This window comes from Sceloporus occidentalis, unplaced genomic scaffold, assembly GCF_023333645.1.
Source record: "Sceloporus occidentalis isolate IW3139 unplaced genomic scaffold, rSceOcc1.0.p SCAF_5, whole genome shotgun sequence".
NCBI classification, from domain to species: domain Eukaryota; kingdom Metazoa; phylum Chordata; class Lepidosauria; order Squamata; family Phrynosomatidae; genus Sceloporus; species Sceloporus occidentalis.
The window spans coordinates 179,577,884-179,597,505 of NW_028316985.1; the positions used below are offsets into that span (position 1 = coordinate 179,577,884).

General features: G+C 38.7%; 1 protein-coding gene across 1 annotated transcript in view; it reads left to right on the forward strand.

The window, feature by feature from the left end:
* The window catches only part of LOC149313236 (electrogenic sodium bicarbonate cotransporter 1-like), a 241,715-nt gene that overhangs the window by 143,233 nt on the left and 78,860 nt on the right, over window positions 1-19,622 (forward strand). The window contains exons 6-7 of the mRNA XM_089526331.1: window positions 7,590-7,750; window positions 9,233-9,412. Of these exons, the coding sequence (XP_089382457.1) occupies window positions 7,590-7,750; window positions 9,233-9,412 (341 nt within the window). The remainder of the gene's footprint in view (window positions 1-7,589; window positions 7,751-9,232; window positions 9,413-19,622) is intronic.

Consider the following 19,622-nt stretch of genomic DNA (forward strand, 5'->3'; position numbering starts at 1 on the left):
GGGAAGTCCGAACAGATATAAGCTAGATGCTTCATTTGAAATGTTTGCCTCTCAGCAAACCTTAGTTTAGAAGGAGGAAAGAAGTCTTTTTTTTTTTTTGGGGGGGGGGTACGTGTGCTTTTATGAAGGTGGGAATTGGAGGCTCTAAGGCAGGGATGGGCAACCATGGTGAGTCCAGAGACTAGTTGTTTGTCCCAGGACCTTTTGAGGGCTACACAGATTGCCAAAAATGCCAAAATACAGTATGAAAATCCAAAAAGTGAAACCAGAAGTGACCAGAAATCTAATTCTGGTTTGGAAAAATGAATACTTTTTAAAATGTTTAAAACATACAGAATGTCCCTGCAAATGCTTTTAAAAGGTGAATTACTCTTCCTTGAGGCTGAAAAGGGGAGGATTGGTAGAACTCTGGTGGTGGCAACTCTCAGGGTCCTCAAAAACAGTCCTGAGGACTGCACTTTGTCCATCCCTGGATGTTAATAAAAAGCTATATTTTGACTTGCCACTGGGATGACACCCGTCTTGGCACCAATTGGGCCTTTGAGGGGAGGATATTGTATAATTGGGATGCCACAATAGAGAGGGATGTGTTACATGTTCTCCCACAGTATCTTGCCCCCACTGGTGGGACACGGAGGAGGATTCCTACTGTAATTTAGGGAGTATATTTCTAGCCTTCCCTACCACCCTGGATCTTTATCTTCTTTGAATTTAACAAATGACTCAGGTGGGAGCTGGCTGGCAATGAAACCACTACAGGGAGGTAATTTAGGCCATTATCACTTGACACAGAGAATTTTATTTGATTCTGCTTTGGAGCAAACTTAGCTAGCCCAGCAAGTAAAAGTGTGGTGATCAACTACTACATTGACGTTTGTGGATTTCTTCTTAGGGAAAACTTTGGTGGGGCTTACCTTGGAAATCCTAGCTGTTAGAGCCATCCTTGAAAAGTCAGTATTTGACTAATAAATGGTGTCAATGAAAGATTATAGTGTTTAAAGCAAGATTGGGCAACTGTGGCTCTCCAAATGTTTTTGACCTACAGGTTGCATTGGCTGCAGCCAGCATAACTAGTGAAATATGGGTGTTGCAGTCCACAATCATCTGGAGGACCACAGTTAGCCCCTTTCCCAGAAGGTCATTTGCAAAGTTATATTTATTTGGTTGCCTGTTGTTTTAATTAACTGACAAAGTTGGTGTTGATTTGGAGGTATTGTGGAGCTTCAGGGAATTTTTCTACTGGTCTCTAACTTGGTGCTCCTTAAAACTGGTAACTAAAAGATGCCCCAAACTTCCTCACTCTATTTATGGCTTGCCTATTGGCCAAATAGCAGTAATTATTCTCTCTCCATATGATATTGAAGAGAGCTGTCCCTGGTCATATTCTCTTGCTCATGCCCAGGAAGCTGGTTTCCAGAGTTTGGAAACATTACTATAATCCTCCTATCTGAGATGCCCAATGCTGGGAGTAGTAGTCCAAAAATGTAACCTTTCAAGCTCTGTTACTTTTTACGAAGTCAGATGACAGACCTCTTTAGTTTAGTTTAGTATTATTATGAGTATTAGTATATAGTATTATTATCCTTCTAGTCTAGTTTAGTACTATTCCCCCCCCCCCCATCCAAGTTAGTGTATTTTTAATCTGGGTCCAGGGGCATCTTTAGGAAGGTGTGAGGATTGTGGAGCCCACTGGGTGATACCATAAGGGGGATGACAGCACTGCTCCCCAGATGTGTTTTAGCAGAAACGGGCTGTGGCATTTGCCTGCACCCCTCTAAAATTGTAGACCTCATTGAAAGAGAAAGAATGAATGGGGTAAGGCTCAATGGTTGAAGAAAGGAGAAGCCTCTGTTTAATTTTTTTCATGCTTTTAAATTTTTCTTTAAAAACATCACATCTTACCAGATTTTCTCTTTAATCACATGAAACTATGTACATTTAGGCAGTGCATGTGATACTATCATTTAAAGGTATAATTTTAATTTTGCTAGTTGTTTATGTCACAGCTATTGCCATTACATTCAGTGATATACAGGAATTACGAGTTGTGAGTAACATTAGTACAAAAACCCAACTAAGGATTCTGTATGGCGTGGCATGGGAGGAGGTCATTGGCGGGGTGGGGGTGACACCATGAGTTGTTGCACCGGGTGATGCCGACCCTAGTCTGGGTCTTGGGCAGAAGGCTTTCTCTTTAGCAGCAATAGCTTGGGTCTCCCATGTCAGTGAGGCAGTGAATTAGTTCCAGGTTTTAGTATGAACTTTAAAGGAGCTGTCCAAAGATCTGAACGTGGGTATCTCCTTTAAAGTTCTGAGTAAAACATGGAACAAATTCACCACCCCATTTATATGAGGAACACAACTGCCACATTCCACTGATATATCTCTTTTTACTTGGAGCTTCCAGGACTATACATAAGTACGTTTTGGACATGAACATTTTATATTTGTTTTGTGTGCCTTCAAGTCATTTCTGACTTGTGGCAACCCTAAGGGGTTTTCTTGGCAACACTTGTTCAGAGGAGGTTTGCCATTGCCTTCCACAGAGGCCAAGAGAGAGATTTCCTTTATATTGGCTTTCTTCACCATCTAGATCACACATCCATACATGGTGATGGGGAATGTAATGGATACAATACATACAACTTCTTGAAGAGTACTGAGGATACCACGAACAGGAAGAATCATAGAATCATAGAATAATAGAGTTGGAAGAGGCTGCAAGGGCCATCCAGTCCAACCCCTGAACTCTCCCTGCAAGTCAAGATGATTAAATTGAGGCTGTCGTACTTTGGCCACATCAAGAGGAAAAATGAATAATTAGAAAAGACAGTGATGCTGAGAAAGGTGGAAGGCAGCAGAAAGAGAGGAAGACCAGAAAAACAAACAATGTTTTTTTTTTGGGGGGGGGGATGGGTCACACCATGTTGTAGAATCTCTTTTATTTGATTATTTAAGAGAAAGAAAAAGAAAATATAATGGTCAAATAAAGGAAATGGTGGGATAAATGGGATTGTTGGATTGAGAAAGTAAAAGCTGAAAAGAGGTACAATTAAATTAGAGAAATTATAAGTAAAATATGCCACATTATGGGCACTGGGTGCTAATTCACTTGGTCATGGACATTGGAGAAGGAGGGGGGGTAAAAAGTATGTGATGTAATAATGATAACATTTAGTAAAGTTTGATTATATATGTTGTATTATGGACCATAAAACTTGCAAACAAAGCAAAAAGAGAGAGAGAGCGAGAGAGAGAAAGAAAGAGAAAGAAAGAAAGAAAGAAAGAAAGAAAGAAAGAAAGAAAGACCTCACACGGGATGCTTAGACTCAAAAGAAGACAACAGGCCTGAGCCCACAAGACCTGAGCAGAGAAGTAGAGGACAGGGAGTCTTGAGATGCCTCATCCATAAGGTTGCCATGAGTCAAAGTTGACTCGAGGACAGTTAACAAACATAAAAATAAATATGCAAATATTCCAAAATCTTAAAAAACCCCAAAATCCAAAACAACTTTTATCCCAAACATTTCACATAATGAAGGCTCAACCTATAAAATAAAATAAAATAAAAATAAAATAGTGGTTAGGGGGTTGGACTAGAATTTTGGAGACCAATGTTCAAATTCCAACATGGAAACCCACTGAGTGAGCTTGGGCATGTCACACTCTCTCAACCTCATAGGAAAACCTCTTCTAAACAAATCCCACCAAGAAGACCCTGGAAAAGGTTTGCCTTAGGGTCACTTGAAGACCCATAGCAACAACTGTGACAGGTCCTGAGGATAAGGGTTACCTGGATTTATAAGGAATCTCCTTGGTTTTGCCAGTTTGAGAAGCAGGTAACCCTTCCTCCACCAAAGAGACCCAGAAGAAACCATCAAACTTTGCAAAATAGAGAAAATGAATTTGTCTCCACTGGTTCTCCATAGCATCAAGTTGACCCATTCCCATAAAAAGAACTGAGAAAAGAAACCAAGTCCAGGAATTGTGATGATCTGATATTGTACACATGTTTACATAAAAGTCTTCCTCTTACATAGCATTTAGAACTGATTTGGGGTTAATAAATATGTGAATACTTTGTATCAAACACTTTATTCATCATTCTAAAAGAAAATTCTACATAATCCATTTACCTCAATTTTTCTGAAAATAAAAAGCTTGGAAAAAAGGTAGCGACAGTCCCCCCCCCCCCCCCATTTTCCTAATTTTTTCTGGGCTTTCACATTTCTATTCCTATTGACATTCACATTTCACACTTTGGGTTGTTTTCCTTGAAGAACTGGAAATTCCTCAATAGCTCATCTGCTGCTCTACAGACTGGTGAGATCCTTATTGTTTGACCTGCAATGTAATTGCACAACAAAAAACATAGCTCACATTTCTCTTATGACCAAAACAACACAAATCCTTTGTCCCAGTTTTGGAGGAAAAGGCAAGAATGAAAGAATGAAAGAACAAAAGAAAGAACGAATGAATGAAAGAAAGAAAGAAGGAAAGAGAATGATATTTGGAATTATTTTTCTAGCAGTAGTGATTCAAGAAAAATTTGTCCAGACAAATTAAAAAAAGAAATAGGGAAGAATCAAACCTGTCTTGCATTTTAGTTGAAGATTAAGGCAAAGGCAAATGGTCTCATGTGTCAAACATTTTTTCCATGGTTAAGGGCTGTTTCATAACCACATGCAAAGGTTGTAAACTTCTGACCCTATGGGAGCTCCTTTACCTTTTAATAGCTGTGTAGGAGGGAGATGTCCAGCAGGTGCAAAATTAAATCTCTTCCCCTGTCATTATGAGAGATTCAGCACTGGCTGATTTCTCTGAAACACATCCTTCTAATACTTTCATGTAGGTAACCTCTCATTGCAGTGGTTAAGTTGTGATACCATGTCAAACCATGGTTAAGAAAGCTTAACTGCAAGTTTGACTTGATGTCTCAGTGGACAAATCATAGTTTGACATCATTTTGGGAACCATAATCAAATGCTTTGGATCATTTTGATAGGCCATAATTACTTGAATTGCTTTGCCTTCAAAGGCCACTGTGCTCAGAGCAAGAGTAGGAATCTAGTCACTCTCAGATAATGGGGGATCCTTTTTTGTTATGCATTTACATAACGCTGATGACAACTCCATCTCGCCTTTCCATTTTATTCCAAGGAAGCTGTTTCGGTACTAAACCAGTGCCTGCTGTCATTCATAGAATCATAGAGTTGGAAGAGATTTTGTTTAGTCTGGAAAAGGGAAGGTTAAGAGGTGATAAATATCACCTTAAATATTTGAGGGGATGTCATACTGAAGATGGAGCAAGCTTGTTTTCTGTTAATCCAGAAACTAGGACCCAGAACAATGGATGCAAACTATAGAAAAATAGATTCCACCTCAAAATTGGGAGGAACTTCATGATAGTAAGAGCTGTTTAACAGTGGAACAAGCTCCCTCTGAGAGTAGTGGAGTCTCCTCCTTTGGTGGTTTTTAAACAGAGGCTGTATGGCCATCTTTCAGGGGTGCTTTGATGATGTGTTCCTGCATGGCAGGGGGTTGGACTGGATGGCCCTTGAGGTTTCTTTCAACTTTATGACTAATCCAGATAAGAGAGTGGTTATCTTGGTCAGTTGGAAGGCAGATCAGGGAACAGGGACTCAGTCTGTGTTGGATGGGGTTGTACTTCCCCTGAAATCTCATGTTCTCACCTTGCGTAAACTCTTAGGTTCTGATCTGGGCATGGATGCCCAGGTTTCAGCTGTGGCCAGGAGCCCATGTGCACAGTTAAAACTACTATGCCAGCTGTGTCCTTTCCTTGAGAAATCTGGTCTGACTACTTGATTATATGCCTTGATTATATTCTGTTTGGACTACTGTAACACCCGCTGTATATGTGACTGCCTTTGGAAACTGTTCAGAAACTTCAGCAAATCCAAAATGCTATAGTCAGGCTATTGATTGGGGTTGGTTATAGGGATCATGGGACTCTCCTGTTGAAACAACTTCACTGGCTACTGGTCTGTTTCCATGCAGAATTCAAAGTGCTGGTTTTAACTTTTAAAGCCTTATATGGCTTGGGTCCAGCCAGATACTGTATCTCCTTATACAAGTCTTCTCCGTGGCTGCTCCCAGGCATTGGAGGTCTGGTTGGCCTCCTTCCTGCTCTCTTTCTGCAGCAGGTGAAGATTTTTTTTATGGAGCAGTAGTGTGTATGCAACAGGTGCTGTGATTTATTTATAACCTTTTACTGAAAATTATGTTGTAAATATGCTTTTGTTCTTTTAATAACTGTTTTAGTCATGTTTGTAAATGTCACATTGTTGTTTAATTCTTTTTTAACTTTTGTAAATTGTTTTATCTTAATTTTTTTAAAAAATATTATAAGCCACCTTGAATCACATCTTGTTGTGTGCCTTCAAGTCTTTTTCTACTTATGGCGACCCTAAGGCAAACATATCAGAAGGTTTTCTTGGCAAGCTTCTTCAGAGAGGGTTTGCCATTGCCATCCTCTGAGGCTGATTCAAACCTTGGTCTCCAGAGTCATAGTCCTTCACTCAAAGCACTACACCACAGACTGGAAGAAAGGCAGGATAGAAATCCTATATATATATATATATATATATATATATATATATATATATATATTGGACTGCAAATCCTAACATGCCTCACCACTGGCTATGGTTGCTAGGGATGCTGGGAGTTGCAACCCTATGACTTTCAAAAAGATAAATTATTCTCATCCATTATTATTTATTATTGTTGTTGTTAACATTATTTATAGAGCACTGTAAAGTTTGCACAGTGCTTTCCATAGTAGGGGTCTAATAAAATCATAAGAAGAGCAAAAGACCTGCCAAGTGACATACAATCTAAAACAATAACATTTCATGATTAAAACATCTCTAAAATAATACTAACTAGTATACAATGAAGACAAAGAGGCCCATTTATGACCTAGAGATGATAGTGCTAAGCACACGAAATGTCAGCAGATTGGCAAGTGTAAACTTTGGTTGACAGATATGTTTGGAAACTCAATACCAAGTAGATTAGATTCATTGAATCCATGAAACTTACTTAAGTTGGACTTAACTTACTTTTCATCGGCTTAGCAGGCCTGCTGTAGCTGGAACTAATAACTGGATTTAGTTCTAAGGGATGACTGATCTGATCCAATATCTGTCTAAATCCTTTATGAATATAAAGTAATTGGTTGGTTTAAAAAATGCTTGCAGCTCAATATACATAAAATGCACACACACAGATATATGTATGTATGACTCAGTAGGGATGGCGAATAGATTATACTTGTTTATTCTGACTATTTAGTTTACTGTTAATGTATGATTTGGATTAATAAAAAAATACTGTAAGAATGGAAAGATATGGTCCCTATGGTCTATTAGACTCTATTGTCATGAATGCCTTTGTTTTTTCTGTTTTATCAGATATAACGTGCATGGCACTAAGAAACACATAGAGATTAATTCTTAATGGTTGGCTGTTCTACATTGCTGAAGTTTCCAGAACCAACTGAAAATGTTGAAAAGCATTTTCTAAGTTCTTTTTTGTTGAATTTCCCTTCCTTTTGTCACTTGCAGGTGGATAAAGTTTGAGGAAAAAGTGGAACAGGGAGGAGAGAGGTGGAGTAAACCCCATGTGGCTACACTGTCCCTTCACAGTTTGTTTGAGTTGAGGACGTGCATAGAGAAAGGATCAATCTTGCTTGATTTGGAGGCATCATCACTTCCTCAGGTAGTAGGTAAGTGCTCTCAGAGGCAGCAAGCTCAGTAAATTACTGTTTTGTTTTCTAAGAACCATCATGATCTGCCGAGTGGGATTTTAAATATTGGACATGAAAGGCTAGGCTTCAAATCTCTGCTTATTAGAGAGATAAAATCCAGAAATTATGTCCTTGTACAATAAAATTTCCCTGTTTAAGCTACCATTGCATCTGGTAAAGTTCTGGCTCAATATAGCTAGACATTCAGACAATTGTCTGAGTGAATCACCAGGAATCTAAGTGATTCTCTTGAGATCTGATAACTCTATGTGTGCCAATTGTGATTTATTTTTCTCTTGTCATTTGTATTGTCATTTGTGCCTTTTCTGGAAAACTTGATTTAAAAAAAAACACAAGAAAATAAGAAATGAAACCTTCGCTCATCTTACAGTATCCTGGAAGCCAACCACATCTGTCTCTACACTGATTTTTTTTCTGGATGGCTTGGACTACAGCCTCATTTGTCCCAGCCAACATGGTTGCAGTAGCTGAAAGAGTCCAGACTCAAGGCACTCTGAAGACTCTCTAGTACGATGGTTTATTTCAATAGGTTCCACAGAATTCAGTTGAATTGCAAGAAGCGGGTCCTCTTTGACAAGACAAACTATGTGGTGCAATCCAAATTCTGTAAACAGGCCAAACCTATGTATGTTTATTTAACAGTCAGTCCCAGTGGGTTCAATGAGTTTGGAACTGCCAGCATATTTAGGTGTCTCTGTGTTATTCTTGTTGGAATGTGCATACAGTTGACCCTCCCCATGTGTGACTTTGATTTTTGCAGCTTTGATTATTCACAGATTCAATTAATATGTTCTTTCTAGGAATCTCTAGATCCACCAGCATGACTCTATGACCACCTTTTGCCAGAAGTCAAATGGTAGGACCAGTGATTCCTAGAGAGAATACTTCTCTAGGCATTTGTAGGTCCTCCAGCAGAATCCTGTGGTCAACTTCTGGTGAATGGTGACCCTAAAATTGTATTAGAGGACCTAGAGATTCCTAGAAAGGTGTTTTCTTAGGTTAAAAAAAGTGTTTTATTATTTGCAGATTTCCCACTTTCATGGGGGTCCTATTTCCCTAACCTCTGCAGATGTGGAGGGACCACTGCAGTCTGCTTCTGTGAAAACAAAAGAAAACAAAAAAGAGGGTGCTGTTTAAAAACAATCTTTTGGATCTGATAAATGGCAAAATCCTTTATAAGTCTTCTGCAGATGTCTTAGACTAGAATTGTCATCATCCTCAACCAGCATGCTAATGGTTGTGCCACCTGGAGATAAAATGGGTTGTAGTCCAAAACCTGTGGATAATGTCAGGACAGGAAAGGTTAACCTCCATGTATATGTATTGGGAAGATGGGGATTTACCAGCCTAACGGAAAAACTCCTTAACACCTTGGCTTAATTTGGTTTTCCTTTCTTTCTTTTCTCCCTACATCATTGTTTACCACTTACTGTGCAACAGAGATGGTTGTTGACAATCAGATTGAGACGGGCCTGTTGAAGCTTGACATGAAGGACAAAGTAACCTACACGCTGCTCAGGAAGCATCGGCACCAGACCAAAAAATCCAACCTACGATCCTTGGCTGACATCGGAAAGACTGTCTCCAGTGCAAGTAGGATGTTTACCAACCCCGATAATGGTAATGCAGAGGCCAGTGGGCTGTGGCCTTCCCCTTAGAGACCCACCGAACCAACTAACTTCATCGTCACCTCATGGCAACGCATCTAACCCACAAGTAGATTAGCAGACCATACTGACCAACATATCAGTTATGGATTCTGAAGGCTTCTAACGCCGTGGCGCATTGCTCTAACCATATCTCCACTGCTAACTGAGAAAAAAAGATATGGGCGTGTTTTGTCTTTTTGTTAGTTTTGTAGGCAATTGCATAATTAATTGCTTCCACAAATAAAACACTGAGTAAAGCATCACGTGTCACACACACACACACACCATGTCCTCCTTAGTTGAATATGAAATAGTTTGTTATGTGAGACTCACTGGTCATTTAGAAGATAGGTTTGCAGACATTTTGGATAATTGTATGCATAATCAGAGTTTGGAAACACTCCCCTTACACTAGCCATGCTGGCAAGAGGATTCTGGAAGTTAGTGGTTCTACGCTTTGATTTAGAGTTCCTGCATGGCAGGGTGTTGGACTGTGGATCCCTTGTTGTCTCTTCCAACTCTATGATTGTATGATTCTGTGATTCTAAAAAGGACAGTTTCTTAGTGTTGTCAGTGTAATCACAGATGAGTAATATATAGAGTCCCCGGTGCTGATCTGAGCAAGCTGCATTGAATTAGGTTGTTCCCCCACTGCTCTATTTCCCATGAAGAAAATTAGGCAATGTTGTTTCCAAAAAACTTCAAAAACCATAAAACATAAAAAAGGTTACACAAGTATATTACAGTTCTTTGTTCCCTGGATGTCTAAGGTTGTAGTATGATTTTGAATATGTAGAAGTTAACAATACTTAAGTGAAAGAGTAGCCATTGTAGTAAAACGTTGCATATTATTATCCCATAATTTTAGTATGTCTGTAAGGTGTAAATTAGAAGCTTCTTCTTCTTCTTCTTTTTTAATCTTAAGTACGTTTATACTTTTCTGGAGGCTTTTCTTGGCAGATAATTAAAGATTAGAAATCCACGATTCAGGCGGAAAGTGAAGACAAATGCTTTTACTTTCTGCGTAATGGCAAATGCAGAGCAAAAGTTGGGACTGTGCAACTGCAAGCAGTATGATGAATTTCTCAATGTGAAAAATCAATCAGTCAATCAATCAACAGTAATCCCCAGACAGAAAACTAGTATGACTGGAAGCAAGCTTCAAAATTAGTAGCTCTCCTGGTTATGTTAGTTTCCTGTTAGCAAGATGTTTACAAGTGGGAACAGTTTTATCATGCATCTTCATTCAGCCTTTTAGTGTAGGGCAGGCAGTTGCTGGAAATCTGAAGGCCAGCTTTTTCTGGAGGCTGCACAGTAAAGCACAGTAAGGCACTGCAAATAATGCCAACACTCCCTTCCCTAACATTGAAGTGGTTTTAAGTCCATTTCTAATTTTGAAAATCTGGCATGTTTCGGATGTTAAACAGTGCAGATGGTGATTTGTTACAACCTATATAAAATGTGAATTGCCACTCACGGGAGCTTCTACAACAGTGCTTCCCAAACTTTGGTCTTGTAGGTGTTTTGAACTTCAGCTCCCAGAATTCCTGACTGTTGGCCAAGGTGTCTGGGACTTCTGGGAGTCAAAGACTGAAAGACCTGGGGGACCAAAGTTTGGGAATAATTTTGGTCCTCCAGATACAATTCACCATTTAGGGGTAGACATAAAAGGGAAGTTCTGGATGTCTGGAGAGCTTAAAAACAAACAAACAAACAAACAAACAAACAAACAAACACACTAAAACATGGAGGGTGCATGCATTCTCATGGCTCTACTTGCCCACCCCAACTTTAATAGTATTGTCCCAGCCTGACAATACCATAGGATCATAGTGGATGTGCAGCCTGACCTTTGGACTCTTATTAACTTGCCTAGTTCAATGCAAACATGACTGAGGGTAATTAGATACAGATTTTTTTAAAGGCAAGGTCGCTTTTGAAAGACTGTGCTGCTATTGGACATTGAGATCTTTAATCTCAATTTTTGTTATGCCTCAATACTTGCCTGAGTAATTTAATAAAATAATAAGATTAATAAAGATTAATCTTATTAATCATTAATAAGATAAAGGTTTATTGAATATATTAACATATGTGTTTAATACATGGTTCTGTCTGTACATTGTTCTGGTATAACTGCACCAGTTCACTGTGATGCTGTGATGATGATGGGAGAAAAAAGAACAACAGGTATAGTCATGAGAAGAGTAAAATGGAAAAGGGGATGATTTGGGGAGCTGCCTTCAGATTTTGGGTATGAGCTAGAATATAAATCAAGTTAAGTATAATAATAATAGGGGAAGGATGCTGGCTCTAAGAGCCTTTTGCTCCAATTCCTGGGATTTTATGACAAATATTATTTTCCATGCCAGATTTCTCAGAAAACCCTGTGGTCATTTCCAGCCTGCTGCTGCCTTCTTCTTTTATTGCTACGGTGTATGATCCTGGCCTATGTGTGTTAACATACAGACAAGATATACTTCTCACTTCCAACTCACTGTACTTAATAAGAAGGTGTCAGTGTGTGGATAGCCTTCAGCATTTATATTTCTATACTATTTCATACTGAGCTAATCAGTCTCTGAGTGGTTTACAATCTGTAAGCCAATCCCCCCCCCCCCCCAAAAAAAAAATCTGGTTACTTATTTTACTGACCTATGAAATGGAAGGCTTGATCAGTCTTGGAGCCCTGTCTGTGATCGAACTCTCAACCTTGTGGCTGCAGTACTGGCATTTAACCACTGTGCCACCAGGGCACCAGTCTTGATGCAAGGAGCAAGAGTGTGGACAGCAAGCAGTGGCTCATGGCCAGATATGGTTACCTTCTCCAACTTGGTGCTCATCAGGTATGTTGGCTACACCCTCCCCCTCATCATTCTAAACCGTTACTGGATGGAAATGACATAAGTTGTAGCCCAACACATCCTGAAGACATCACGTTGGAGGAGGTTGTTGTATACTTTCTCCTCTCCAAGCATCATAGTGGCTACAACAGTAACATATGATCTTTGGAATAGCGGTATATAAATAAAACAAATTATTATCATTATTTGATTGAGGAAATCTTACTTTAGCATCTTTTTTCTTTCTTGCAAGAATGTACTCAATTGTCTTTGCATCACCACTGCTGGAATGATAATAAATCTAGCACAAAAATTGCTGCCATAGATGAGTGCTTCTTTGCATGTCTGTAAAAGGGATGCACATCCCTCATCCAACTTGTGGAGTTCTATAAATTTACCATTGTTGGATCTTGCACAATAAATTCAAATAAGGACGTGCAGCTAATCCTCCAGATGTTTTGTTTGCCTACAATTCCTAGCACCCCTAGCCAGTATAGTCAAAGGTTTGCATACAACCCCTAGCACACCAGTATAGTCCAACGTGAAGATTCGTGAGAACTGAATTCAGAAGCACATGGATTTACCCACCCTAGAAATGAATGATTAATTAATTTCATGAATGAATCATTTGTGGCCTATCACACTGTTACTGATAGGCTCAGTTGTCTGATTTTGGCATTCATGCAGCTCTGTCAGTATTACATGGTGCCTTCTAGAGTTGCACAAGGAAAACAGATACATTCCTTCCCCCAAGGAACTTGCAGTCTAACTCTGAAAGCATAATCTAATCAAGCAAATACAAATTAAAAATTCAGCTAAATGCTACCCCCCCCCATGAAATGGTACACTCCTCATTGCCCCATGTGAGCAACACTGGTTTGCATGATGCTTTATTCATGTTTTTTTTTCCTTTTGGGCGGGGCGATCATTTCATATATTCCATATATGTCTATATAAAATATACTGGATGTTGCTATAAGAAGACTGGTAGAAATTACTAAACCTGTGTTGTTGGCCTGTGTGAAGCTGGATTTAGAAACTGAGTTGAGTGGCTTTTGATTCTGTCTGCAAATGTACCTTTCCACACATGAGACTTCCCCTGAGCTATCTAGGCAGCTTCCTGAACTTGTCTTTAGATGTGGTAATTCTAGTTTAGTTTGTGGTTATTCCATTTAGTGAGAGAAGTGATTTCTAGGTTGTTTTTTTCCCAAAAAAGTTGGATAATGCAAATACAGTATTCTGTAAATTATTATTTATGCTGCAGTATTATATAAATTAATCTTTGTTGTATAAAAATATAGTATCATGTAAATCAGTAGCATAATTAGCACTATTCACTTGTGTTAATAATATTGTACTTTTGCCCAGTTCTCCTTCAGAAGGCAATTAATTTCTGCACTACCCAAAACTGCCCTAAGTAGGAGGGAATGTCAGATAAACAGGGAAGCAAAGAAGAAATGCTAAGCAAATGGGGAAAGGAACGATAGGGGAAATGACTCAAGGAAAGGTCCCAAGTCCAAGTAGTAGGCCATACATTTTAAAGCTCTTTTTGATGCTCTCCTCACTTTTCCAGTTCAGAGAGGCCTTCCTTTAATACAGGTACTTATTAGCCTTTATTTCTTCATTACGGGCTCCTTTTTGTGAACTTTTTCCTACCTTTACCCAAATGTGGCATATGTGTGTGTGTGAGTGTGTGTGTGAGTGTGTGTGAGCGAGCTAATATATGTCTCTGTGTAAGACAGAATGGTGACACATTCCCCAACCAGATTGTTTCTTTCTAGCTTCTACCATGTTTCAACTTGGAAGGACCTGGTCAAAACATTTTGTTGTCTGAGGCAAAAGAGAAAATGGCTCCCACACCCATTCCTTGTATAGATGCTTACCAGACTTCACATTTCAATAAAATGTTCTCCATTATACCATAGGGCAGCATATGTCTTTCCGCATACCTTAGGGCACCAGATTGGGATATAGCAGAGTCCTCTAACACTCCCTGCTCTTCAGCACCTGCTGCCACCCAGAGGTGGATTTCTCATATTACTTAGTATGTATATTCTAAGAAGGAATTTTGACAGAAGGTCATGGGTACATTGACCTTAAGAGAGATGCCATGGCACCAAAGACTGGAAGAGGTTTCTCTGCTTGGCTGATATGTCTCTGGGATTCCTGTTTAATGTTAAAGAATCAAAATGAGAAATGAGAAACACAAAACCAATATAGATAGTGGCAGTGATAAAACAACCTTGGAGAGCAACAGAATAAAACATTGCCATTTCTTAAAATAGTATTTTCACCTTTAGCAAAAAAGATACAGATGAAACTCACAGTAAAAACTATGCCCAAGATCTTGTGCATCAAAGATAAGATCCTTCTCCATGCACAATCCAGACAGGTCTCATGAGTAGGTTCCCTCTCATTTAGTATAGTGCTCATCTGATCTCAAAGTAAGGAAAGGTTGCTGAGAAACAAGGTATTCTCTAAAATTGTTTCCTTGTTCACAGATGGAAAACAAATCCATGTAAGTTCTTTACATGCTTGTGGTGCGGTTGGTTGCGGGAGGGACTGCCCTTTTACAACCTCTAGAAGACTCAAATGCTTTCACAATTATTTTTAAATTAGTATAGTACTCCAATAGGCTTGCTGTCAGCCAAAGAACTGCTTGCTTGTGAGGGTGCTTATAATCATGGATTCACTGACCAAATTCCAATTTTAGTCTAAATGCATAATATTGGATCCAGATTTATTAATCCTTTGAGTAAACCCTTTGATGTCAATAGGACTTCAGTTAATCATGACTAATTTTGAAATTACATGGTTAGGCAAACATTAACTGTAATTTGTTAGCCTTAATATATTTCTTTGAAATTCAAAGGCTGGCCACTAATTGATGTTGGTCCAAGAAAACTATGCCTTACAGTTATGCTGCGAGCCATGATAGAACTGAGAAGCTTGGAGATCCTTTCACTATCCCTCCAATTAAAATAATAGTTTGGAAAAGTGAATTTATTATTTATTTATCCTGATTACTTATTTAAACTAGAAGTTGTTAAAAATGCATCACGATGGCAGCCATTGACAAAAAGACTCATTGTTGGACAGAACAATGAAATTTTATGCCTTCAAGTGTCATTCAGGTTCTTCTAAGTAGCTAAATAATACATTAACAGACTTTTAAAATAATGAGAATAGAAAGAGAAGTAGAAGAGGAGAAGAGGTGAAAGAAGATATGTTTCTCCAGGTGACTCTTAAAAAGAACAAGCAAATGACTCATTAGCACATTATTGTAAGTGTTACAAAATGGAATGCATTTTGTATGGGCTATGAGTAAAAGGCAAAACAGAAGCCATTTTTTCCACATACAGATTGAGTACCCTTTATATTAAATGCTTGGAACCATAATAAAATAATAATAAAACTTTTATTTCTATCCTGCTTTTTGTAGAGACAATCAAAGCGGCATACAAAGATTAAAATACCTCAATATATACATAATATCTACCCCCCCCCCCTTAAAAAAGGATTAAACATAATTGTTTGGGAGTTGAATTTTTAAAATTATTTTGGAATACAAGTGGTCTTGTAAGTACCTGTGCTATATTTCTGAGACTGGTGAAAGATACAAGGCAGGAGAGATACACAAGGATATCTGAAATGGCGGGAATCCAAGCATAGTGCCTGGTGCGAATTCACACCTTCTGCCACTTCACAGATTCTTACTTCTCCCTCCAGCCTCATGCGTCTCTCCAGCCTCACAGATACAGTATGTATTCCAAATACAGTATGTACTTGTATTCCAAAATACAAAATGTATTCCAAAATAAAGATGGATGGCCATCTGTCGGGAATGCTTTGATTGTGTATTTCTGCAGGGTAGGGGGTTGTACTGGATGGTTGTTGTGGTCTTTTCCAATTCTGTGATTCTATGAAATATCCAAAATATCCCAATGGCATCATGTTGGCATTCAAAAAGTTTTGGACTTGGGAGCATTTAGGATCGACTTAAATATAATCTGTTTTCTAGGTGGTATTATCAGAATGAGTCCCATATTTCAGTGTGAATTACAATTTAAAGACAGCTTACAAAGTTTTGGCCAACCTGCATGTCTTTGGTTGCCAAGCCATCTGTAGTTAGCTACCAGTGTTGGGCATAACAGCTTTCAAAACCTGTTCTTCCCTCCATTTGTCATAGCTGATCAGGACATGGTGCAAAATAAAACCATTTTCATTCTAAAACTCAGGCTGCATCCACACTGCAGAAATGATCTTCTGTGATACTACTTCAACTTCCATGGCTCAAAGCTATGAATATTGGGAATTGTAGTTTGTTGTGGCACTAGAGCTCTCTTGACAGAGAGGGCTAAATGTCCCACAAAACTACAAACCCCAGAATTCTATAGAATTTGAGCAAGAGCAGTTAAAGTAGTGTTAAACTGAAATTATTTCTGGAGTGCAGATGCAGCCAGAAAACCATAACACTGATGTTAGTATTTGTTTGCATATAGAAATTGATTCTCTCATCCACGGCTGAGGCCTGTTACAGTCAGAGATGCCAGCTGTTGGTCCAAGAAGCAGCTGTGGTTCCCAAAATAATTATATCTTACTCCTGATGGCCACCCTGATTTAATCAGGATATGAAGTTTTTTTTAATGAAATGGTCTGATTAAATGCAATCAGTGATTAAAAATGAACAAGAAAACTGGATTTTAATTTAAATTAGATTTTTAAAATTTATATCATTGTATACTGTAATGGCCAAGGCAAAACTGAATCTAGTTCACACATATTAAAATATCCATGTATAAACTGAATTCATAATCTCTATCAAAGGTACTCAGTTAAAGCCAGCTTTTTATGTAAAAGAACAAATGGGGCAAAGATACATGAGTTTTGATGCTAGATATTATTATTATTATTATTATTATTATTATTATTATTATTATTAACCTTTATTTATAAAGCGCTATAAATTTACACAGCGCTGTACATGCAATCTTTTTAATTGGACAGTTCCCTGCCCTCAGGCTTACAATCTAGAAAGACACGACACAAAAGGAGAAGGGAGTGATGGTGGGGAAGGGGCCTTTCTAGTAGGATAATACATATAAAATACATAGCAATACAGGAAATGATTCAATAAACAGACAACAAAAGAACATTAAATAGCAAGTGACAATTATGCAATATCTGGGAAGGCTTCTCTGAACAAGATGGTCTTCAGCTCCGTTTTGAAGCTGGTTAAAGAAGTGATGGCTCTTGCTCGCGGGGGAAGAAGGTTCCAGGAGTGAGGGGCAGCGAGTGAAAAGGGGCAAATCCGAGATGGGGCAGAGGAAATCATGGGCTGGGACAGTAGACCTTGACTACCAGAACGGAGGGCCCTAGTTGGAAGGTGAGGAGAAATAAGGTCTGATAAGTAAGGAGGGGCCAGCCCATGGAGGGCTTTAAACGTTGAGAACAGGAGCTTATACTGAATGCGGAAAGGGAGGGGGAGCCAGTGAAGGGATGCCAACACAGGAGAGATGTGGTCAGAGCGGTGGGTGGAAGTGATAATGCGTGCAGCTGAATGCTGGACAGAGATTAAAGGACAGATGTGAGAAAGAGGAAGCCCAGCCAGGAGGATGTTACAGTAATCGAGTCGTGAGACCACTAGGGCATCGACCAGGATCTTGGCAGTAGAGGCGGAAAGATAAGGTTGGATTTTAGCAATATTATGAAGAGGGGAGTCTGAATCAATACTACTAAAAGTGGTGGTCCCTGGAACAATGCTGGTTCTTGAGCCACTGATTTCTGGGGTCTGTTGGAATGTTCTAGGAAAGAAAGAAATAATTATAGCTAGTGAGTAAAAAAATGGTGTGGAGTCCTGGCACATTAGAAAATCACTGCTCTGAATATGGAACTTATTATTGGACATTTTAGTCTTCAAAGATTTTCTCCATACTGGTTGAGATTATGCATTTTTGCATATATTATTATATTTGCACTTTCTTTGCAAAAAAATCATTTTTGTAAATAATATTGTAAAAACTATTTTTGTGCCAGGTTTTGTTTTGTTTTGTTTTTTTTGGTATACCAAGCAACGCTTTCATGCAAAACCTAGCAGAGTGTTTTTTTTTGGGGGGGGAGGGGGTGTTTGACAAATATTCCCAGGAATTGAAAACAATAAAAATGTGTTGGTCATGGGGGGAGGTATAACAACCAACTACTTTTCATGCATTTCCAGTAAATACATCTATTAGAAATCTGTTGGTGTTTTTTGTTGTTGATTTTCTTTTCTTTGTAATATAAACTTGGTTCAGTTTGCATCGGGGTACAATAAGGTCCTTGCTGATGTACAGTGTCAACTTTCTTATAGCATTTTTTCCAGTAAAAGATCAGTGCCACAACTGCTTGGAGAGCAGAGATCCCTGGCCCTAAAAATACAGAAAAAAACAAACAAAAAACTGTTCCTTTTCTTTAAAGGCAGACAGATTTATTATGGCATAAACTTTTCTGGGTTTGCCTTAAGGACTAGACAAGAACGCTTATGGCACAACATATGTTAGTCTTTCAGGTGCCACAATATTCCTTTCTGTTACTGTGTTTTTGCTGGTAATAGATTGATGTGAACCTTAAAAACAAAGAAACCATCCCAGAATGTGGTTAAAGTCAATGGATATGCATAAATTTTAAAGTCCCTTTGTAGAAAGAACCAGAGTGGTGCAGAGTTGGTTCCATTAAAATGAATTATCTACTTTTACTTTGCCTGTTTTTATTTTAAATTCTATGAGAACAGCTTGGAGGAAGCAAACTTTCAAAAGTTTTAGATACCTCATGAGAGACCAATGTGTAGCGGACTGAGGCTCCATCCAGACTGCAGAAATAATTCAAGTTGATGCCACCTTTAACTACCATGGCCCAATGCTATGGAATTCTGAGATTCGTAGTTTTGTGAGCTATTTAGCCTTCTCTGTTAAAGAGCTCTGGTTCAATAACAAACTAGAATTCCCACAATTTCATAGCATTGAGCCATGGCAGTTAAAGTGGTGTCAACCTGGATCATTTCTGTAGTGTGGATGCAGCCTGACTGATGAAATAAAGAGTGTGCTTATACCATGCCCTTACAGCACTCACTTTAATTGCCGTGGTTACACTGTATGGAATTTTGGGAAATGTAGTTTAGTGAAAAATTTAAGATTCCCCTGAATGGAGAACACAAGTGCTGTAGTTCAAGAGGGTGAAGTATTGCTCTCCAACTGAGAATCCTAAATACTTCACTAAACTATAGGTCCCAGAATTCGTTTGGAGGGAGCCATGACAATTAAAGTGGTTTCAAACAGCTATAACTTTTTAGGGTGGATGCTT